At 35.3% G+C, this 23,306-nt stretch overlaps 4 protein-coding genes across 5 annotated transcripts in view; 3 read left to right on the top strand and 1 right to left on the bottom strand.

The window, feature by feature from the left end:
- Window positions 1-8,365, top strand: part of LOC122399570 (rab3 GTPase-activating protein catalytic subunit) — a 29,863-nt gene extending 21,498 nt beyond the window's left edge. The window contains exons 7-14 of the mRNA XM_043400337.1: window positions 5,244-5,301; window positions 5,386-5,473; window positions 5,886-6,027; window positions 6,577-6,757; window positions 6,919-7,018; window positions 7,120-7,439; window positions 7,511-7,717; window positions 7,786-8,365. Coding sequence (XP_043256272.1) covers window positions 5,244-5,301; window positions 5,386-5,473; window positions 5,886-6,027; window positions 6,577-6,757; window positions 6,919-7,018; window positions 7,120-7,439; window positions 7,511-7,717; window positions 7,786-8,013 — 1,324 coding nt within the window. The 3' untranslated portion in view covers window positions 8,014-8,365. The remainder of the gene's footprint in view (window positions 1-5,243; window positions 5,302-5,385; window positions 5,474-5,885; window positions 6,028-6,576; window positions 6,758-6,918; window positions 7,019-7,119; window positions 7,440-7,510; window positions 7,718-7,785) is intronic.
- Window positions 8,366-8,470: 105 nt separating this feature from the next.
- Window positions 8,471-11,912, bottom strand: LOC122399569 (transport and Golgi organization protein 6 homolog). The gene is made up of 8 exons (XM_043400336.1): window positions 11,760-11,912; window positions 11,556-11,682; window positions 11,253-11,484; window positions 10,641-11,174; window positions 9,357-10,562; window positions 9,088-9,292; window positions 8,879-9,030; window positions 8,471-8,817 (listed from the first exon to the last, which is right to left on the bottom strand). The coding sequence occupies exons 1-8, from the start codon at window positions 11,812-11,814 to the stop codon at window positions 8,521-8,523; spliced, it is 2,808 nt and encodes a 935-aa protein (XP_043256271.1). The 5' UTR covers window positions 11,815-11,912; the 3' UTR covers window positions 8,471-8,520.
- Window positions 11,913-13,095: 1,183 nt separating this feature from the next.
- LOC122399548 (ribosomal protein S6 kinase delta-1) lies at window positions 13,096-17,206 on the top strand. 2 transcript variants are annotated; one of them, XM_043400304.1, is made up of 7 exons: window positions 13,096-13,903; window positions 14,193-14,841; window positions 14,944-15,353; window positions 15,432-15,565; window positions 15,640-16,819; window positions 16,897-16,992; window positions 17,065-17,206. In XM_043400304.1, the coding sequence occupies exons 1-7, from the start codon at window positions 13,808-13,810 to the stop codon at window positions 17,164-17,166; spliced, it is 2,667 nt and encodes an 888-aa protein (XP_043256239.1). In that variant the 5' UTR covers window positions 13,096-13,807; the 3' UTR covers window positions 17,167-17,206. The 2 variants fall into 2 exon arrangements, with proteins under 2 accessions (XP_043256239.1, XP_043256238.1); XM_043400303.1 differs by having other exon boundaries at window positions 13,097-13,903; window positions 14,193-15,353.
- Window positions 17,207-18,058: 852 nt separating this feature from the next.
- Window positions 18,059-22,432, top strand: LOC122399696 (G-protein-signaling modulator 2). Its single transcript, XM_043400578.1, has 6 exons — window positions 18,059-18,405; window positions 18,936-19,444; window positions 19,533-19,772; window positions 19,851-20,543; window positions 20,600-20,744; window positions 20,808-22,432. The coding sequence occupies exons 1-6, from the start codon at window positions 18,361-18,363 to the stop codon at window positions 21,006-21,008; spliced, it is 1,833 nt and encodes a 610-aa protein (XP_043256513.1). The 5' UTR covers window positions 18,059-18,360; the 3' UTR covers window positions 21,009-22,432.
- Window positions 22,433-23,306: the final 874 nt, after the last annotated feature.

Raw genomic sequence — 23,306 nt, 5'->3', positions numbered from 1 at the left:
TATCGAGGCCCTGCGGGACCTATTTCTCTGTTGAAAAATCGTTCATTCAGGAACTACACTGTGCATGTGGCTCGACTGAAATGGAACGGTGCATCGTCATGCATAAATCACACGTGACACACAACATCTAATAGAACTTCCTATAATTCGTGCAATTGATTGTTCAAGAAACTGTCATAAGATCGACCACGTAATATCCCATTCAGGAAAACTAGCAGCGATCGAACAGTATATTGGAGCAGTTGTACTAACTTTGTACAGTTATTAATAAATATGTATATTTCATAATTTGTTGATGGAGGCTTCGTTAAAAAGTTATTAACGTTTAAAGTTTCAATAGTTCTGAATTTTTTTCTCGAAAATGCGCAGGATTTCAGGGGTATGTGTAATGACCAAAAATAATTGTAATTGACCCCTGCAACCGAAAATAATTTTTCCAAAACGATTTGAAATTTTTATTTTCGTCGAAAAATTTCATACCTTCTCGAATTTTTTTCTAGAAAGTGGGTAGGAATTTGGGGGTATGTCTGTTCACCAAAAATTATTGTAATTGACCCCCACAACCGAAAATAATTTTTTTAAAACGATTTGAAATTTTTTTTTGCGTCGAAAAATTTCATAGCTTCTCGAATTTTTTTCTCGAAACTGCGTAGGAATTCGGGGATATGTCTATTGACCAAAAATAATTGCAATTAACCCCCGCAAGCAAAAATAATTTTTTTAGAACGATTTGAAATATTTTTTTTCGTTGTAAAATTTCACACATTCTCGAATTTTTTTCTCGGAAGTGAGTAGGATTTCGAGAATATATCTAATGACCAAAAATGACTGTAATTGACCCCTACAACCGAAAATAATTTTTCCAGAACGATTTGAAGTTTTTTAATTTATCGAAAAATTTCACAATTTCTCGAATTTTTTTCTAGAAAATGGATAGGATTTGAAGGGTATGCCTATTCACCAAAAATGATTGTAATTGACCCCTGCAACCAAAAATAATTTTTCCAGAATGATTTGAAACTTTTCAATTTCGCCGAAAAATTTACGCGCCTACCCTTGTCGATTTTTCTTAAAAATTCGTTTTTCATTTTTAATCAATTTGTTTGACGCTCTACAGAAAAGTTGTCTAATACTTTTTTGTAGGTACACATGGGCTCTGCTTCAGAAAAAAATTTCATTTAAATATATTCACTATTGTAGGAGTTATGGTCGTTTGAATATTGGACCATTTTTATGGGGTTTTTCTCATTTTTCGGGGTCAAGGAACAACTTTTCGAATATTTTTATAATATCTACATATTCTCCATTAAAATACGCGTCGTTTGCCTTTTTAAACATCAAAATCCTCCAATCCGTTCAGGAGTTATGACATTTTAAAGATTCACATGACATTTCAAGGAAGCATTTCTGACGTCACATTAGATTTTCGGTAAAGAATTTTTTTCTCGAAAGTGGGTAGGAATTCGAGGGTATGACTAATGACCAAAAATGATTGCAATTCACCCCTGCAGCCAAAAATAATTTTTTTAGAACGATTTGAAATTTTTATTTTCGTCGAAAAATTTCATAGCTTTTCGAATTTTTTTCTAGAAATTGGGTAGGATTTCGAGGGTATATGCAATGACCAAAAATGATTGTAATTGACTCTTTCAACCGAAAATAATTTTTCCAAAACGATTTGAAATTTTTTTTTGCGTCGAAAAATTTCATACCTTCTCGAATTTTTTTCCAGAAAGTGGGTAGGATTTCGGGGGTATGTGTAATGACCAAAAATGATTGTAATTGACCTCCGCAACCGAGAATAATTTTTCCAGAACGATTTGAAATTTTTTAATTTAATTTATCCCATTAAAATTTTTCTCTGTATAAATGTTGTTGACGTAGACAAATTTGCATTAAAATCACTAATAATCATATGAAATTTCCTACCATTTCAACCCTATGAAAGTGAGAAATAGCCTACTTATCTATACTTCGTATACTGAAATAAAAAAATGTTCTTATATCAGGGAAAGCTATTTCCACAATATTGCTCAGGGCAACTTCGAATAATCCCAGCTACTTAACGAAAAATGGAAAAGGTGGGATTAGGAAGTGATATTAGAGAGTCGTGATAAACCATCGGTGCTCTTTCTGGTGGGGAATAATTTCATAATGCAACAAGGTAATGGCTCGTAACACGCTTCTAAATTATATAAGCGATAGTTAGCTGAAAAAGGAATCGAAGAAACACTAATGTTTCTGATGTGACTGGCGCAATCGATAGATTCGAATTCAATGGATTCTTTGAGTAAACAATCTTCATTTTTTTTTAACGAACAATGAGAAAAACATTGAGAAACACTGTTATAACCAGTCGAGTATATTGTTTACTTTAACGATCTTATAGTTTCTCGAATAACGCGAGTTTCAATATGGGACCAGTTGCATATCATTTTTGGAGATCTCAACACACAAATTTGTGGAAAAGAAAGTGTTCAATTTTGGGGATCCCGTGCCTCCTTAAGTGCATTCTTTTGGTGAAATATATACACGTATATAGGAAGAACAGGTAATGGAATGAAAGAATCGAGGCAAGAGAATACCATGGTTCGATGGTCATGGCGAGCAGGCAACTGGGCAAGCGAACCAGTATCGCCACGCTTGTTGAATTTTGCACGAGGAAATTATAGAAATTTCTTTGTAATAGTTGCCAGATAGGACGGAATTATCAGAGTTTCCGATTTTTCGTCGTAAAACTATCTGGAACAGCCGGATGCAAACGTTTTTCACATTTTCCTCGTTTCGAAATAGCCTTATTATTAATCACACTGGCGATAATAGATCGATCTTCTACATCGATCGTAAAAGAATCCACAAAACATCTGTTTACGCAAAAACAAAGTCAATCATCGTTCAAATAATTTAAAATAAATAATAATTTAAATGAAAAACATTTGACATGTTAATTTCTCTTAAAGTTGCTTTTAAATGAATCTTCGTAAACGTAATCGTGTAAATATTGTCGCAGAAAACAACGATTGGGAAGCATTGCTCGGTGCATTTGTCATAACTTGTCATAATTTGTAAAACGAACAGTACAACTATACAGATAAAAAAAGAAACTTGTTTAAAAAACTCGAGATCGTTCCAATGAAAATATCGAATGGAATCAAAATATAAAGTCATCTCCCCATACATATGGTGGTGTACGAGAAGCACACTGTGTATATCAGTCTCGTGTAGTACATGGTTCAAGGTCGGCCAGTATACGCCGAAGACGATATCCATGGTGTGCATGCGTAGGTGCCGCAATAACTATAGTCTTTCATGGTGTTTGAGGAGTTCAGAGGACTGTCCACGGGGCACCGTAAACCGAAATATGCGTGCTCGATGATTTTCGTTACACGTGCGCCGTACAACCCTAAAGCAATATTGACAATTGATCGTTTACACGGCCAGTGAATGTGCACGTAAGCTGCAAACCTTTTGTTTCGATAATTACCTATTAGGAGAGTTTACCCACGTTTATAGACGGTTACTAATGGTCACTTTATTTCTATTCTTCCTCGAAACACATTTAAAAAGTTGCTTCATCGAAAGAAGATTTAACTCGAAGAGGTACCACTGTTCAGTTATCGTTAGTTTTAAGCAGAAAACCTGATTAAAGGCACGGCGTTACACTTTCGAAGCGCTTATTTCCACGCGATAAACGTTTGCACGTTGCAGTGCTCGATCAACGACTCGTTGATAGATCCTGTTTTGTCGACGTACGACTCTTTCGGGGGACAAAACATAGAAACGTAAGAATTTCGCAGTCTTTAATTTCCTGACTGGGGAAAGAATTTTCAGTTCGTAAATTTAAGAAAAAAATCGTCGACGTGAGATACGCGGCGAGTTGGCATTCCAAAACGAAAAAGTAAGAGAATCCGTGTAGGAATTTACTTACGCATATTTGTTGACGTTCGATCACAGCCAGTTTTGGCCCATGACGTGTTCCAGCTACGAAAATCGGTCCCACCTCTTAAAGAGATCACGTATATGCCACGGGAAACATGAAAACCGGAGCTGTCCGTTCCCCGAAACCGTTTCGTACGGTTTTACACGCAGCCGCGGCAGGAATGCTGTCGTATTAGCCGATGCCACCTGTTGTCCCCGCGGCCGGAAATGAAAAGCTTAAAAAGTCGATCACGTCGGTGGTGGAACGAACAAAAATCACGATTTTCACGGGAAGATCGATGTTTAACGTGATCCACGGGCAGCGACACCTTCGGAACTGGAAACGGAACCGTTAACTTAGTCTCGGTGGCATCGGCATCACGGACTTCGACTAGACTGGAAGAATTCGCTGCTGTTTGACCCCCTCTAGAATCTCGTCTCGTACCGGTGCTGGCCGAGGTAGGGCAGGGTAGATAGAACACAGGTTCGGAAGCAACTCCTCGACCATGAATCGCCGAACCAGTGTCCCGATTTTTCAAAAATCAGGTTCGATCTTACAAGAGATCGTCCTCGATAAAGAGTTAACGAAAATAGTGCTCTTTGGGAATTTTTTTTCTTGAAATTTTCAACACTTTTCTTTTAGCCAATGTTCCTGTGGGTAAAGTACATACTTTGTGCTGTTAAGTTTATTTTTTTTATTTAGAAATATGCAGAGATTAGCAAGACACGACTGTTTATTGGACATCGCGTACGGGGAATATTTCTTTAGTCGACGGATGGTCTAAATTTCACATTGAACGAAGGATGTTTGATTTTTTTACGTAATGTAGATAGTGTTTATGCTGTGAAAAAGTGCTCCATTGAAGGACAAGTTTTTTGTATGCAGAAAGGAAAAGTTTCGTCGAAATCAATAGTTTTTTTAGATATTCTAGCGATCGATGTTGAATCAATCGTAAGAATTGTTGAATGAAAGTGGTATTTATCGAAAAATTAGTCGAATATGTAAATATTTTTGTCCTCACTATTAAATGAGTATTTCAAAATATGTCGTATTCAAATGATCGTTCGGGGTAGTTGACTAATAACTATCACTATTGAGTTAGTTAATAACTCGTAGAAAACGAAGAAAATCAAATACCAAAATTTATGTAAAAGAGAAAAATAATAATTCATAACGATAAAACATGTTTTTTTATATAGAATTATTGTATTAGCGCTAAAATAAATATTCAAATATAGTCGGAGAATAAAACGTCGATTGTCTCGAATAAATTGAGCAACAAATCTGTTTAGATATAAAATTTCCACCTGTTTTTCTTTTCCAGAGTCACTCCAGGTTTTCCAGATTCCGTAAGGACCTGTATATTGCATCAAAAGCTTCAGGTAAAGTTCTCTGGCTCCGTAAAAAATATTTAACTTGCTTTTTTCAATGTGTAAAATACTTGTTTATTATTCGTCTAATTTCAGATGATGAATTGTTGCATCGAAAAGAAAAAAGCTAGAGAAGAATTGGCGCACAGATCTCAGAGTGTGGATACTGACGATTTTGAGACAGGTATCGTTGCACTCATATAATTTTTTTATTATTTCATATCACTATTAAAACTATGTTACATGATACTCTAAAATGATAGTTATGTATTGAAGATTTGCTCCTTCAAGGATTTTTAATCATTTAAAACATCCATTATATGTATACAATAATAAGAGTTCGATATTTCGCCGTGGAATATAAAATGAAAGACATTATATTTAATTATTGATAATTTTCATTGGATATGTGATTAAATAACTTTTTTTCATATTATAAAATTATTTCACAAGAATTTTATTGTAACTTCCACTGTTGATAATTAAACTAATTACAAGTAGCCAGAATGCTCAACATCCTTTATTTTAATCATTATTATCGTTTTGAAAGTACCGTTGGCCTAACTTTGCTTCTAATTCTCGTTCGATTTTAACAGAATCGGAAGAAGAGGAGTTTTTCGAGTGCACCAGCGAGGAACCAACAAACGAGGACGACTCGACGACAAGGACGCAACAGAAAGCGAAATATCTATTGTGGAATAAACCCTCAGGAAGATTAGCCAAACATCCTTCGTTTAAGTAAAATTATTTTTTAAATTTTACGTGAAAGAAATCGTTCAATTTATTTTTCTTTTATTGTAAATTGCCTGAAAAGTGGCACACTGGGTGAATTATTCGTACTAAATATAATTGAGAATAAAAGGCTGTAACATTTATATTGAAACAAACATTCAAAGTGTTAAATACAAATGTACAGTAATCCCCCCTATAACACGGTAGAAAATGCTCGTACAACGCGCTCGTATGGCCCCGTATAACGCGTTATGTACAAATGATTCACGTTTAACTTTTCTCGTTAAGGGTGTTACCACAGATATATGTATAATTAATGTTTTTACAATTCAAAAACTAGGAACACAAATTTAATAAAATAATTTAATTTCATAAGAACACAGTTGACACAGTGTGCAAACGTACGCGAAATAGATTATGAACTGTACAAATCATTGTAAATTACACAGTACAGAAATATAGCGTGGGAAATCCCCGCGTTATATGGGGTAAACGCGTTGTAAGAGTACCGTGTAACAAACACAGATATTATAAATTAGAAATAATCAATTTTAGATTGGTGCAAACGGGCGATACTCTTTATTTGCCAGTAACGCAAGACCCTGTGCTGAAAACAGAAGACCAACTCGAGGAGGATGCACAAGTTATGATACAGCTTGGAACTGATAAATATGCTTCGGAAATGCGGGCCAGATTAATGAGTGCTTCGCTGTTATCTGACATGGAATCTTTCAAGGTAACAACAGTGGCATATAATAAATTGATATTCATATATCAAAGTACACCGTCTTGCTTTTAATCTTTTTGCATTTATTTATATTTTCTGCCAATTGAGTGGCAAAAATGCATTTCTTTTTTTTAATCAAATAACAATCAGGCTGATATTTGCAATCATAGGCAGCGAATCCGGGGGCAGTTTTGGAAGACTTCATTCGATGGTATTCCCCAAGGGATTGGATCGAAAATGGTGAAACAGACGAATGGGGTCAACCTGCAGGTTCTTTTCCTAATTCCCTTATTTTTCATGTTATAATAAAACTGTGCAAACCTTTCATGCGCTTGCATAACAAAGAATTAATAAAACCACTCAATAAACAGGATGTTTATCTGAAAGAATGCTAATTCCCAATAATCCTTGGTCTACAACCTGGAGTTCAGCGCAGCCAGTCCCAGCGCATCGACAAAGGAGATTATTCGACGACACGAGGGAGGCAGAGAAGGCCTTGCATTATTTGAGTTCGAAACGAATAGGACAGATTGCTCAGTTTCTTTTACCAACTTTAACCCACGCTGCACTTTACACCTTAAGTCAACAAAAGCAGGATGCTCTACCAAATTTGCCTGATGTCATACACAGTATACTGAATAAATTGCAGTATGTTACAAAGCCTCTGCAACAGAAGATACATTTGTATGAGGTATATCTATAAGTGCATAATTTGTAGCCAAAACGAGATTTTCTAACTAAAACAACGTTTCATTTTACCAGGAAATCACTCATGATATAAAAGGAGTCGAAGCTTTGGTCGCCCAAGTCAATTCCCTGCAACACAAACTGGGAGGCAACAATGACTCTAAACAATTCACTTCATTTCTCATTCAGTTGATGCGAGGAAAGGAAGTGGAGGTGCCGGGTGGCTCTTCAGGGACTATTGGTGGTTGTCGAATAACGACAATGTTCAGAGACGCTCAAAGGGTATCAAATTTTATTTATTTTAATCTAGGTTTTTTATTTTATTCAATTGATATTTGCTTGTGCTCCAGGCTGCGCTTCTAATGACTTCCGTTAATAGTCATCCTGAAACGGACGGTGCCGGAGATGGCAAATACACAACATTCCCCGAACCCTCGTCCAAAGAGTTCATTTTACGCGCTGTGACGCCACGGCCATCGCCAACCTCGACGCCACAACCACAAAGGCTATACGTGTGCCTCAAGCGACATTACATTCGTATGGCTGGCTTTTTCTCGGAGGATACAATATTTTTATAAATCAAATTTCGAAAAGAAGCGTAAATTGATTTTCTACCGTGAACTGTATCGCAGGTGACCGTATCTTTTATTTTTCTTATACTTTTCCAGCCTTGGTGCGATCAGTACATCGATTTATCATTTCCATTCTTTAACGCTTTGACTGCCATATATGGGTGACAGGATTTACCATTATGATACTAGAAAAATTAATTCTCAAGTTAACAGAAACAAATTTTAGGTTATGTAGCTTACAATGGTCCAAAATAAAAATTTTACTTGCGCGGAATATTATACGGTTTCGATCTGGCAGTGAAGGTGTTAATGGAAGAATTTTTACTTACCTCTCTTAGTCTTTATGACAAAAAGAGAGAAGCAAATTTTTTTTTAAATAACGATCAACAATTGCAACGTCTCGCGTGAAATAAACGATTCGAAATTAATAAATTATACGTTAAGCGAGAATGATTAAATAATTAATATACTTTATAGAAAATAAATCGTTACAAATGTTACAAAGATCGTCAATTACGATTCATTTAACAGAAATATTCTTTTCTCGAGTTTCGATGGGGAAAATAGGAAATCTCGAACAATGTCGTCCAATTCTTCGAGAGCCAATTGGGCGTGCAAACGTAGCACCGGGTCCTCATCGTTCTTCCATAAATGTTTAAGTCCACGATACAGCTCGACTAAATCTTTGCCAAGACTAGTCAACGTGTCTCTTCCGAGACCACGTAGCAACAACGTGGCAACCATAACAGCGGCTCGTCGGCATTCGGGAACTTTATCCGTTTTTATTATGCAGCTGATACAGTAAATCACCTGAAAATGTTTGTTTGAATAAAATTCAAATTTCTGCATTTCAGAATTCTGCGCAACATACCTCGATGAGAATGTCACCCAATCGAAAGCCTAACACTTTGCATAATTCACCTAAGCAGGAAAGACTGGAAGCGCGTATCAACGAATCGGTATCACGCGTGGCACATAAGAATCCGTTTATTAATACGTTTTTATATGCTGGTGCCATTTCACCTATCGCAATACAAATTAATTAATTATTAGAACCAAATGGAAGAGAAATATGCATACCTAAAGTTCGCGTTACTTTTACGAGTATTTCTCCCAATTTGAGCCTAGTTTCCACCGTTATTTCTCCACTTGAAACACGATCAGCCATACTAATATATTCTTTTACCAAAGTTTCTATAATTACTTGTGGATACGACGTAGCTAACGCACATAATCCATTGATTGCTGCCAAATAGATAAATGAGTCTTCGTGTTTTAAATTTTCCTGTAGCACAAAATATACAGTATACAATTAGAATCGATTGTAAAGATCGATTAATTTTACTAACCTTAAATAATTGCAAGATAATCGATTTTCTGGCTGTAGCGCATGGATCCATATTCTCGATCATTTTGGTCAATGTTATTAGACCATGCGCGCGTATAGGAAGTAATGGATCTGCAATATCCCTAAGCGCGTCATCAAACATGTTCGACGCCTTAGAATCCACTGATAAATCTTGATAACATTTCTGTTTTAATTGTCCTTGAGTTTCTATGATCTCGATTAGCTTTTGCATTAATAACAGCAATTGCTTTGGAATGTCTGATAGAGTGCAACACTCTTTTAAAAATTTTGCAAAGTCATCAAATGCTGGCCAATTTACAGGTTTCTCTTTCACATTTACGATCATTTCTATCAGCATTATACTAACGTACAATACCTCAGAGATGCCTTCTTCAGACGGATTCTGTCTGTTCTTAATATACTGTTTATATAACAATTTTATGAAAGACAATATCGACTCTGGATTTTTTATTTGTGCCTCTTGTATGGCAGGTATGTCGGCTAAATTTGACAACAATTTTACGGCCGTCAAGTGTTTCTCGATTCTCTCCATAATATCGTCTTCAGTTTCTAGTAAATTTTGAGCTTCCTTTTCAAGGCCCGATTTTATCAAACTTGACAAGTACGTTAATAAATATGAAAATAGCTCGGTTGATAATACATTGGTGGTAGATGTTAAATCACGCAGACTGTCTGCGAACTCTTCATATTTGAGAATTGTATCCGTTCCTATAATTTCAATTCCGCCTGTTGGTCCGAACCTTGATACCAAATGGCGACCAAAATTTCCGGTTAGACTGTGTCCAAGCAATTCAGCGAAAAGGTCGGATCTCGATGATTCTTCGTGTAAAAGTTTCAGTATAAGTTGTTTGAGTTTAGACTTCAATGAACAAGCACTTTGCCTGACATTATTATACAAGCAAAACAGTGGAACAGCTACTTTCATTAAGAGTTTACAAGGCAATTGTTTAAATTGGACGTCTACGGTTACGAAACATTTCATCAAAATTTCGATGCATTTTTCCACCTCACTCTCGCTCTTTATTACATCTTGCTTATTTTTTAACTCCGCCAATAATGGCTCGCATATTACTTCCATAATATTTTTAATACAAATCTCAGGATTGTATTCGTGCAGAGCAATGATGCAATAGTTCGCTATTGTCGACGAATGCTTTATCGATTTTGATGTTAAAAGATCTAGTATCTGAAACAAATGCATTACTTATTTGAAAGTTACAAAATATTTGAAAAAATCATTATGAATCATTTTTGTAAACTATACTTGTAGACATATAGCTTGATAATATTCTTTAGGATTATTTCCATGTGATGTAGCTATTAATCTAGAAACAGTATCCAGTTTATTCCAATGCTCCCCAAAATCCAAGATGTCGTCGCAAACAACAGTCACTAATGAAACAATTCCATTAGGCTGCATAATTTGCTGAATTAAATATTTTCGAGTTTCTTTTTGTAGCCATTTTGGTGCTCCTTTGATACCAAGAATCACCATCAATTCTTTCATAGCCATAGACATTGGGCAGCTGTTTAACAATTGGTGCAGTAAAGGAGTAAACAGCTCTTGATCTCTTTTTAATTTATCATACAAATCTGTAGTCATTTTAAATTCAGTTCTACTTGTATCTGTTCGTTTTATTGATTCAAATTCTTTGCATGGTTTCATTAATGGAGCATGGCATAATTGTAGAAGTGAAGCTAATAATGGACCCAATTGAGTAAATATTGCAGAACGAAACGTAATTTCATTATTTAACCCCATGAGAGAATTTACTGCAAACTTTAGCCTTTTATATTTCTGAAATAAAAGTAATGCAAATGTATTTGCATTTTGATTTATAATTTATAACTGCATTCGATTCAAAGACTTTCACACCTGCAAGTCTGATACTTTCTCTTCGCATATCTGCAGAGCTCTGGGACATAGTTTGCTCATGTCATTTCCAACACCAGGTAAAAGACCAGGTATAATTCCTACAGCAATTAGTAATTCTATGGCAACTTTTAAAACATGAAATTGCTTAACACTGAATATGGACTCATCATTTGTAATTTCTGATGCTTTCATACTCTGCAATATGCACACAATTGCACGTAGATATTGATATCTGAAAGTATGAAAGATAATTTGTATCATAAACTTTTAAATGTTTAGAAAAACATTTTTACTATATCCCACCTAATATCTAAGGAATCATTCTCATCTTTGGTATCATCCAATATGAACTGTTTGTCATATTCTGTTAGAAGGGGCAGTATTTTTTGCACAACACATTGCAATCTACTGTCAAAATTTTCAATTTCTTCTACAAAATAATGGAACAACGTTAAAAATGTTTACAGAGCCATATTAATCATTTGACCTAGAGGAAAGTATTTATACCATCATCTGTTTTATTAACTGTTGTCAAACAGTATAATATTTCGTTAGAATCCATGTTTTTTTATAACAATTGATTCTTTGTGTAGGACGCAACAAATTCTCGAATAATTTGCATACACCATGGAAGATAAATTTGTTTATTTACTCTTACTGAAAATCATTTCGTTATAATACTGCGTATAAACATGATGCAGTAGGTTACATTATGAGTAAAACGCCATCTAACATCGTGGATTCTAAAACTGCTAAAATCATGCCAGAATCACAGAATGTTATAGGAGGTATTAGGAGTACGGGGTTCCCCGCTTCTGGTACCCCTGTTACCTATAGTTCGATTATTTAATAATTACTCTTTTCCTGGGTTTAAATTATGAACTTTTAGAACTTTAGAATTGCCAAGGGCTTATACTATATTAATAAATTCTAAAAGTTCATAATTCAAAGTGTGATTAGTGAGCAATCAAACTATGGGTAACAGGGGTACCAGAAGTGGGGGGACCTGTACTCCGTGTAGCTCCTATAACATTCTGTGATCTTGGCACGATTTTAGTAGTTAAAATCCACGATAGATGGCGTCAGTAGGGCCTGCGATTTTCCCTCCTTTTTTAGCTGCGAGAGTGGGGGAAGCGGCCATGTTGCGTTCGGCGCGAAGCCGCATGGCACGGCGACTCGGCGAGCCAGTCTTTGTTCAGCTCTCGTAGCGGGCGGACGTGTTCACGCGTCCCAGTCTTTTTTCCCCCCAATAAACGGTTCCTTTGTTACCGTTACGCTGGACGTATTCGTTTATTCATTCTCATGAGTCCCTTCCTGGAATCTAGAGATACGTGGGTGACATTTTCCCACATTGGTGACCTCGACGAAGCAGCTTCCACCCGGATTCCCGCAAAATTTTTAGCACGATGATTAGAATACCTATCGCATACCAGTAATCGTTTATAACTAAGTATTTACATAGAAAATGTGTAGAAAAATAAGTAAGTTAGAGGTAGATGGGAATAAGAAGCACAGAAAATACGTACTATGATTTTAATTGTTTATTAATATAAACATAAGGAATGTTTTACGTGTGTAACGTATACACACATACTTACTAGATTCACGATACTTTTGTTATTAGACGTATTCATTCGTTTACATTTAGTAACAAATTTTTACACTAGTGCACATTCAAAATGAAATGTTATACCACCATAAATGGATTATTATTCGTTCAACGTAAACATAAATATATCCCAATGAATTATAGATCATAGCATGATTGGAATCCCATTGGTTCGCTATGTTACACGTCATCGTGATCAGGGATGTAGTATAATTGTTAGTTGTAGGTTTGTCGACGATGTGATTGGATGCACAGTGGATCGAAACACTAGAAAACGTGACGAGTGATCGAAACGCATAGTCTCTATTAAAACAGTTGTGCTGTAAAAGTTAGTGTCTTCAGAAGGAACAAACCATAGCACTGTTTACGTATACGAATAGAAACATTAATTTAATTCTATACATATTCAATTATTCATTAGTCTGACAACTGTCGCACGCGCGATACAATTCCGCTGGTGAGAGAAAGAGAGAAGTTCGAATGAAATGGATTCACCGATTTTCTGAACTGTTCGCTCGCAATACGTAAATAGTGAAACAAGACATCGTTGACATGAAATCATAATAGTAATGTTGTAATCCAGTTAGCTATTACATTTCCAACGACTATGTTTCGAAAACAACCGAAAGGCAGAGAATTCACGTTTCAGCGTTCGTTTACTGTGACTTAAATTATGCAAACAATAATGCCAGTTTCAGTCAGATCCGTAGAAATACATGTATCGTAAAGAGTTACGCGCCTCGAACGATACGTATATTTCTTACATCGATAAATGAGAGTGTATGCGAGCGACGGTAACTTACAATTAATCAATTGTAACATACATGCCTCGCAAACGAAGAAAAAAGCCAGACACATGAAAATACGATGCTAGAAATACGCAAATTAATGCGATAAACTGATAAATTTATCGTACTTCTGGTTTTACGGTTTAATTGCGCGAACGATGGCACCCAAGAGAGACAAATGGGTGAGGCGTTTTATTATTCCTGAAACGGCACGGCATAAGAAAGGCTTCACTATTTACAAAGTCACATCTGTGGTATGATATACAGTAGAATTTATATTACTTTTTAGTTGAAATTTTTTTTTTGCGTCACGTTGAACGAAAGTAACTGAAAAATGAATTAAATTGCTTATGCATGGTAATATTTTGTTTGGATAGTTTGCAATTTATGTGAATAGAATTGAAATTGATTACGTTTCATGTCTACTGATTCTTGTAGTAAGAAATGCTGTATAATTTTTGTTACAAGTTTGCATTTCATTTAAAAAATTTTAAATTTGTTAATGTAATTGAATTATAATTTATAACAGTCCATATTTTCTAGGTATTTTTGAAATCTTCTCACGAAGAAATCTCCAAAGTATCTGTATGGAAGCGTTATAATGATTTCAAGAAACTTCATACAGAATTAAGTGTATTATGCTCACGATCTCAAATTAAAGAAAGCTTTCCATCGTTTCCAAAACCGAAATTCTTTGGCAGGTTCGAAACAGAAGTAATCGAAGAAAGGAGGGAAAGCGCATTGAAGTTTTTAGAATTTATAGGAAGGCACTCTTATTTATATTCTAGCGATACCTTCATAAAGTTTTTTGAAACTAGTCACGCGGATTATTCCTTAAACGAATGTTCTCAATCTCTTAGTTCCGACACATCCGCGGAAGATGACCATCGTACTTACATAAACACTCTACCCAGTGATGATGTTTCGCAAAGTATTTTTCAACCTAAAAGTATCCAAAATTCTGTAACAAATTCTTGTTCCATATTATCTATCTCTGTTCCCAAAGATGAAACAAAACAGTCTCAAGAGGCATCCAAGCCTAAAGAGTTACAATCTACGCAATTAAATGTCACGGATTATAAAACCGAGATTGAGAAGTCTACCATGACAAAAAGTAAAGCTAATAATTTATTTGTAAAAGATAGCGATTCAGAGAGAATTGTATCCGCTTTGGAGGATAATCAATTAATTTGTAAGAATAATAATTATTATAAAGACACAAATTGTAACGTTAAAAACGAAAACGATTGTATAATTGTACAAACACCAAATAGTAATATAAAAATCAACACAGCTACGGAAGATTTGGGTTCATCGATAACGACACACGATGGCTCCGATTTATCGCAATTGTGGCCGGATTCTTCGCAATATATTTTGGTTGCTGCTGCACACATGAGTGCGGCCTTTAAACATGAAGATCTCACAGAGTACGAAGAAGCATTTACCCAATATAAAATGGGCATCTCCAGTCTAAGATCTGGAGTTGAATATGATTCGAATAAAATGAGAGCAGAAATAATTCAAGAAAAAATATCAAAGTACTTGAAACGCGCTGAGAAGCTTTACAATAGATATCTGAATTGTAATATCTCGTTATTATGTAAACCTATCTCAGAACTCCAACATTACAAAGTACTAAAAATAATTGAATCAGTAATGCTTGTGAAGGATGTCCATCGAAATTGCCTCAACATTGTGAAAGTATATGATTCCAAAATTAAATAATTTACCCTTAGTCCTTTTGAAGAAACTTAAATAGTTATGTTTTTTAAATTTCAGGCTATAGAAAAATCATCTACAAATAAAGAAAATATTAGTAATTATATATTACGTGGACAGGTGCCATATATGGTAAAATTACATGCATGCATTGAAACAGAAACGACAGCATTCCTAATTTTGCAGTATCTAAGGTAAGCATTAGAAATACCATCAATTAATCCTCGTAATTAAAGGGTTAAAATGTAATCTTGTAATTGTGTTACAGCCGCGGAAAGTTATGGAATTTTATAACAACGCATTACAACTCCAATAGTAATGAGATGTGTGATAAAATGATTGTGGAAAATAATAGTGAAAAATCGGTCAGTGATAATAATATTATTTTAGAACAGAATGGTTCGAAAAATGAAATTGAAGGCGCTATAACATCGATAGAGAATATAAACTTTATTAGTACAAATTCTAAAGTACAAATGGAGATAGATCCAGCGACGGTAGAAGGAAACTATGAAAACTTTATGGATGTATCTACCACGCAATTATTAGAAAAAGCACAAATATTGTTACAATCGGTTAACGCTACTTTGAAAGAAAGTAATTCGGTCGCTAATCGATTACGCGAATCTGATTATTTGATGAATCATGAAGATAACACTACGTTATTAAATTTGAAAAACAGTAGGTCTCAATCTAAAGACTGGAACGAAGCGTCGGTAACCACTAATGAAATATCGTTAAAAATTGATGGAATAAATAAAACTACCGTTATCGAAAAGCTACCTGAAAAGAATGTGATAATTTCTAATTACTTACCGTTAAACAATATTAACAAAATAAGAAGTCAATGTAGTACTGATAATTCATCATTGAGCAATAGTTGTAGAGATCTTAGTTTTGATGAGAAAGAGTCGACGAGCTCTTCGACAGATAATTTAAAATCTGTTGGCAAACACCTCACAATACGGCATAAAAATAGTAATAAATCTACTAACTTTGCCAATAATTGTGAATTAAATAGATTGATAGAATCTTATAACAAATCTGAAAAAAATGATTATTGCTCGTCGAATGATCAACAGATACGATACATAGATACTACACAGTCAATGGAATCTACGGAAAACAATTTGGATGTTGAACAGGAACTTTGGACAATACCAGAAAATGTAATTCGCCTCTGGGCCGCTGAGATACTTTTAGCGTTAGAAGCATTGCACCAACAAGAAGTTATAGTTTATGATTTAAAACCGGATAACATATTACTCGATGATCATGGACATGTTCAACTGACATATGTTATACCCATACACGACGTAGACTTATTGAAATATAAGCATCCGTATGCATCTCCTGAATTATGTATGTTTCCCCCTATGATTCCTCTTACTTCTTCTACGGATATTTGGAGCTTTGGCATTATCTTGTATGAATTACTAGCAGGCAACGTACGTCAAAATAAAATAAATTTTATTACAATAAGTATGATGCAACAGAGATACAAGATACTACTTTTGCATTTCAGAAGTTTCAGACAAAGCACCCGTGTGTATTTCAGTCACATTCCATAATTAACATTCCCAACAAGTTATCAGAGAATGCAAAATCTTTGCTTCTTAATGTAAGTACTTACATAATCCATTATTTAATATTAAATATAGAACAATTGATATTAAGTCTTACAAATCTGCAGATATTAAAATATCAACCATATGAAAGGATGACAATACCTGAGATAAAAGAGCATCCCTTCTTTAAAGATATTAATTGGCCAAGTCTGGCAAATACATTCTAAGACTATAACAGTTGATATTTTAAAAGATTTGAACATCTTTCGTGAAATACTTATGTATATATTTAAAACAAATATATAAATAACTAATGTTGCATGATTAACAAATAAAATTCTGTATATTTTGAAAATATTAATATATGTAAACTAAAATTTTACGTTTAAGATTTAACCGTTTCCGTGTTTCCTTAACCAATTTCCCGCTGTGATTCTTATCAATAGATGGTTAAAAAAAAAATAAATAAAGGTTTCATTATATAAAAGTCAGTTATGGAAGTATATTTAAAATTTCCTTTTATTTCATTTATTTATTTGATAATCATGTTCCAAGCACATTCTAAACCGGATGTGACTCAAAGAAACTGTAACATACCGGTCCAAGTTGTGTGATTCCCAAAACAAAGCATATCGCATCCAGAAAGTTAGATTTCCCGCCAGAATTAAATCCTGTGATTGCATTAGACTAAATCATTTATTTCGATTCTCTTTCCGTATGATTTAAATCCTAATACTATAGACTTTATATACATCTTCAAATCGAGAAATGTAACTCAGGACTTTAACCGGTTGTACTTTCAAATAACGAACTATGACTATCACACTGAGTCGATACAAGGAACAAGGAACACGTGTCGTTAATGGGGATCTCGTATATCCCTACACATCCCTATACTACGTTCATTTTCAAGAAAATTGTGTACAAGTACATTTAATTACAGCTTTGTTGAATAAATGAGAATAAGATATGTAATTTGCTTAGTAAAATCGCGTTATTAATGCACACTGAGCGTACATAACCAAGAAACATTGTATAGAGAATTTAAATTTGTTACCAAATGACTAATGAATCGCGATTGGATATTGCGTGGATAAATTGCATCAAGCGCCATTTGTTTGGACGCTCAATTTTCGGTCAGTTGCATTCTGAAAGAGTGAGGATCGGTGCAGGGCTCCGGCTGGAGGGAAAAGGGACGGCGTATTTTATTCGCGTAAAGTACGCAGATGCAATTATGTGAGGGAATAAGCAGTGGAATAGGAAACGTGAAAATCATGATGCGCGAAAAGTCGTGTTTACCGAATTATTATCATACCCCAAATAATCGCCTACCGTGCACATAAGGCGTGTGTTATTTACGGCCCCAAAGCTGCAAGGATCAATTGTTAATTTGCAAAGGGAACAAAGACAGAAGGAGTACGATGTCTCTGAGTGCGAGCGCTGAAAACTTATCATCAGAAGGGCAAGTAAGTGAACCACATTAATTGTTACTTGTCCTTGTGTGACTCATATTAGTCTTGTCATTGGATCGCTATGTTCGATAAACGCGTTTTCTTTCGGATCATTCATTTCATTCAAATATTACAGCATTTATAATTTCTTTTTGTAAATAATGAAAAAATATTTCGTTAACAATAAAAGAAATATACTATACAAGTTCTCTTTTATTTAATCTACCATGTATATGTTTCTTTATATATTTCTCAAGAACCTATTTCGTTTTGTATTATGTACTTTGACAGAATGGAATGTGAAATATTGTTGCGAACTCCTGTCAGCAATCAGCATTGAAGTTGTATATTTAGCCACTCCCATGATCATTCCAATACCCTACCCATATTTTTTTTTTTTAAAACATGTCACGACTATGCATTGAAAACTTTGTGATTATGTTCTTATCGATATCTCAGAATATTCAAACATACTCTAAATGTTCAAAAGCATGATTTGAATTAATGATAGGTAGATGTAAGGTAAATGATCTTATAATTGACAGAATAGCGAAAGATGGAACATGTGCCTTGAATTGGCGCTCGAGGGCGAGCGTCTGTGTAAGGCTGGAGATTGTAAATCCGGGGTGGCATTCTTTCAAGCAGCGATCCAAGCCGGTACGGACGACTTACGGATATTGAGTGCAATTTATAGCCAGTTGGGTAATGCATATTTTTACTTGGGAGATTATGTCAAAGCGATGCAATATCACAAGTTGGATTTGACACTTGCACGTAACATGGGAGACAAATTGGGAGAAGCTAAATCTAGTGGAAACTTAGGAAACACACTGAAGGTTATGGGAAAGTTCGACGAAGCTATGATTTGTTGTAAGAGACACTTGGAAATTTCAAGAGAAATTGGCGATAAGCTTAGCGAAGGAAGGGCATTATACAATTTAGGGAATGTTTATCACGCAAAAGGGAAACAAGCTAGTAGAGTAGGGCATCAGGATCCTGGTGAATTTTCTGAGGATGTCAGACAGTGTTTGCAACAAGCTGTTTGCTATTACGAGTAAGAAAATTGTAGCATCAGTAGTTTTGAGTTGCGAAGTAAGTGTAAATTGTAGCAAATACGTAAATGGTGTGAATTGGTTTTGTAGAGAAAATTTAGAGTTAATGAAGGAATTGGAAGATTCTGCTGCACAAGGTAGAGCATGCGGGAACCTGGGAAATACGTTTTACCTTTTGGGTGATTTTCAACAAGCAATTTTTTATCACAATGAGAGATTAAAAATTGCGAGAGAATTTGGTGACAAAGCTGCTGAGAGAAGAGCAAATAGTAATTTAGGAAATTCACATATATTTCTCGGTGAATTTGAAAAGGCTGCACAACATTACAAGTGTGTATTCCAATTGCATTTCCTTGTTTTACCCAGTACATCAAAATATAATTAAAATTGAATATTGTTTTGGTCTAGGAGAACTCTAGATCTTGCACAGGATTTAGGGGACAGAGAGGTAGAAGCACAAGCATGCTATTCTTTAGGAAATACGTATACTCTTCTTCGGGATTATCCAACTGCAATAGAATATCATTTGTGGCATCTTGAGATAGCACAGCAACTTAAAGATCGCGTAGGGGAAGGCCGTGCTTGTTGGTCATTGGGCAATGCCTATGCAGCAATGGGCAATCATGAGAAGGCACTACATTATGCCAATCTGCACTTAAACATTTCAAAAGAACTGGAAGATCCTATGGGACAAGCTACAGCACAAATGAACGTCGATGACCTGCAAAAGATTTTGGGTTTGGAAAAAGGGCAACAACATGAGAATAACAAGGAAAATATTGGACACAAACATTCAACCAATTCCGAATCAAACGTTAATATATCATCGCCGTGTAGATATAGACTTAGACGAGAAAGTATGGACAATTTGGACCTTATCAAGCTTACGCCGGACGCAAAATTGAAAGAACAAGCTGAATCTCAAACCGAGAAAAGTAATAGCATAACATCGCAACTTAGTCAAAAAGAAGAGGATAACTTCTTTGATCTTCTGTCTCGTTTTCAATCTGGTAGAATGGACGACCAACGTTGTGCATTGAACACGCATTGCAGTCAGAAGTTCAGAGCAATCACGCCTGAAGCGTGCGATTCGGACAAGAAGTATGTTACTTTATTTATTGTTATTGTATGTTAAACTACATCGATTGCATTTTCAGGGACGGGGAAGATTTGTTGGAACTGATCGCGGGAATGCAAAGTAAAAGAATGGACGAGCAACGAGTGACGCTGCCTTATTTACCTGGCCTAAATACTAATCAAGATGCCGATGATTCCTTCATTGAGATGCTCGTGAGGTGTCAGGTATGTACTATGCTTCATAGGAGAGTTTAGAGAGATATAGAAGCTTTTCTTAAATTTAAATAGGGTTCACGTTTGGAGGATCAGCGAAGTCCTTTGCCTGCGCCATCGACAGTGCAAGATGCTGAAGAGGAACACAGCCAAAGATCTAATGGAACTCAAGCAGGTTCGACGGTGCCCGAAGAAGATCTTTTTGCTTTAATTCAAAGACTTCAGGCGGGACGAATGGAAGATCAAAGAGCTTCAGGGCCTGGTAAAACTTACTAAAAATATTAACAGCGGGAAGCGACTTAAAAATAACCGCGTCAGGTCTTATGGTAACACCATATACAGTAGTGCTCACTTAAATGATCTCAGAATTGAAATGAGGAAAGAGGATAAATATGAGTGAGATATACAATGTATCGATAACAACTGGCGTTAAAGATAACCGCGGACACTTAAGTGGGCACTACTGTACTTGAAATTTTGCAACTCGTTCACGCGATTTCTTTTTATATTATAATTTACAAAACGTTCAGTGCTTAATTTAACATTTATGGTCTACAAAATCATTGCATGGATATGACTAAAATTCAGCGAAACTGTAAGGTATTATAATACCGTCCACTGTTATTAGTTCCCCACTTATTACTTGGAATTGATCTTTTTTTCATTACTTGAGTGTCCGCAATATGGTGCCAAATGCTGTACATACGAGCCTAAGTTATGCGTTTAAACGCTCGGGATGTGTTATGCAACGTTAAACGGAGAATAATTTTATATTAGTATTTTTGAAGTATATCGTTTCTCAACAGCAACTAAGAAATGGTTCAATAATTTATGACGTACAAAAGATTCGTTCTTGACCAGAATAAGCACTGCCAGGCTGAGAGCATGAATGGCACGAACGTACTTTCGATTATCAGAAGAGTTATCACGTTGTTGGGTATCGTGTGCTGAAGGTCTACTAATTCTTCTTTTGCATATCTGGTGTTGCACAATTTATTTTTGCAAATGGCGGGAAAGTGCGCCTTGGCGTGCTGTCTACTTGGTGCCAAACATTAATGCGTTGAAAACTAAATACCGAGGGTAAGGAAGAAAGTTCTTGGTCGTTGTTATTTGTATGTACCTTTCTGTATTTACTGTTTTCTCTATTGTACGTTGACGAACGTACGCCAATGCGAAGCGTTTTGCTCGGGTCATTAAAAGTTGGTAACCTGTACGATTACCATTTTTATCTTTCGTCGTTCATATATTTTGCGCATTTCAAGGACTCCGCTGATTAGAAGTCTCCCGGGATGGACGTAATTCGTTTCGTATTGTTTCTTTTAATCTTAGTACGCTCCTCGTCACGCAGTCTATATTTTATGGGTGGCTACCGTAGCGAATAGTATGCTAGAGCCCAAAGTATATGTGAGGTTAGGTGTGCCCCCTTCCACTCTGACCAATTAGATCTGCATTCCTGTCGGTGGACTTTTCGTCAGCGGAGCACAATACATAAAACGTTGATCACGATCGTGAAATTTGAGTGAAACTAATTTCAATGGTACCTAACTATGTAACTAAATTCTATAGTACTAACGATACTCCAAAGCGCTGACACTTATTAACGAACTTAATTATATACAGGAGAATATAATTTATACGGATTCTCTAACTTACAATCTGATACAGCGTAATGTATCGCCTGATCTCCTTGTGTTCCAAAACACCATTTTGAAATACGATAACGCAGTAATACGTTCATTAGAGAAGCATATTCAACATTCCATCGAATATTCCATTGTATTTATATCCTTAAACCTATCTATTAGATAAGTAACTTATAAATTATTGTAAATTCTCGACGTTATTTATCTTTAAATACGTGATAAGACGATTATCAAAAGAAAAAAAAAGGACGCTTCTATAAACAATTTTTAATGTTTCTTCAAAAAAGAAAAGATTGGAAGAACGGAACAATGCCTTAATACTTACGAGATTCTATCGACGACCTAAGTGTGTGTTTTGAGAGGTTTAAACACTTCATGCCTGCTTACGTGTATAGAACTAATAAAATTAACTATGGAACCGACTATAAAACTAAACCGAGCCTGATGAAGGGACTATAAAAGCTATATCTTAAATATTGTTGAAGATAAAATAAAAAAAAATGATAGCTAGTATCGTACAAAATTCCAAACGAGGGCTAATGGTAATTCCTTGATGTACAAGTAGTATTATTTTTCTTGTTGTCTGGGGGAAAATAATTATGTAACTGTGAACCTGCGGGTTAAACTTCGTTCCGACGTTGTAAAACATACCAGCCATCGTTCATCGTTATCATTGATAGGATTGATGTAAATATTGATTCGTTATTGAGTTGATATAATGAGAATGAGAGAGAGAGAGAGACAGTGAGATCGAGAATATTATTTTTTGTAGAAGTTATATTTGTACTGAATTATATATCTTCCATATGTTTAGTTTCTTAATAAATGCGATGGCGTTGTCGCGGTGTAGCTACTAACGAGATAGAGTTTTTTTTTAAATTGTAATTTTTTATAAAGTCTGTTTTTGACATAGATTCGCACTTCATCTTCA

This window comes from Colletes gigas, unplaced genomic scaffold, assembly GCF_013123115.1.
Source record: "Colletes gigas isolate AHSC1104 unplaced genomic scaffold, ASM1312311v1 Colletes_gigas_Sc00014, whole genome shotgun sequence".
Lineage (NCBI taxonomy): Eukaryota > Metazoa > Arthropoda > Insecta > Hymenoptera > Colletidae > Colletes > Colletes gigas.
Note: the sequence above shows the minus strand (reverse complement) of the source record. Positions and strands in the feature narration are given on the sequence as shown.

Excerpts from the sequence above, each read along its gene's own strand:
- LOC122399569 (XM_043400336.1), bottom strand. The coding sequence starts at position 11,814 with ATGGATTCTAACGAAATATTATACTGTTTGACAACAGTTAATAAAACA. Across the intron at positions 11,683-11,759 it reads AGTTAATAAAACAGATGATG|AAGAAATTGAAAATTTTGAC; the intron begins GTATAAATACTT and ends ATTATTTTGTAG. Across the intron at positions 9,031-9,087 it reads AAAAGTAACGCGAACTTTAG|GTGAAATGGCACCAGCATAT; the intron begins GTATGCATATTT and ends GTATTGCGATAG.
- LOC122399548 (XM_043400303.1), top strand. The coding sequence starts at position 13,808 with ATGGCACCCAAGAGAGACAAATGGGTGAGGCGTTTTATTATTCCTGAA. Across the intron at positions 13,904-14,192 it reads TTTACAAAGTCACATCTGTG|GTATTTTTGAAATCTTCTCA; the intron begins GTATGATATACA and ends CATATTTTCTAG. Across the intron at positions 16,993-17,064 it reads CAAAATCTTTGCTTCTTAAT|ATATTAAAATATCAACCATA; the intron begins GTAAGTACTTAC and ends ACAAATCTGCAG.
- LOC122399696 (XM_043400578.1), top strand. The coding sequence starts at position 18,361 with ATGTCTCTGAGTGCGAGCGCTGAAAACTTATCATCAGAAGGGCAA. Across the intron at positions 18,406-18,935 it reads ACTTATCATCAGAAGGGCAA|AATAGCGAAAGATGGAACAT; the intron begins GTAAGTGAACCA and ends TATAATTGACAG. Across the intron at positions 20,745-20,807 it reads AGATGCTCGTGAGGTGTCAG|GGTTCACGTTTGGAGGATCA; the intron begins GTATGTACTATG and ends AAATTTAAATAG.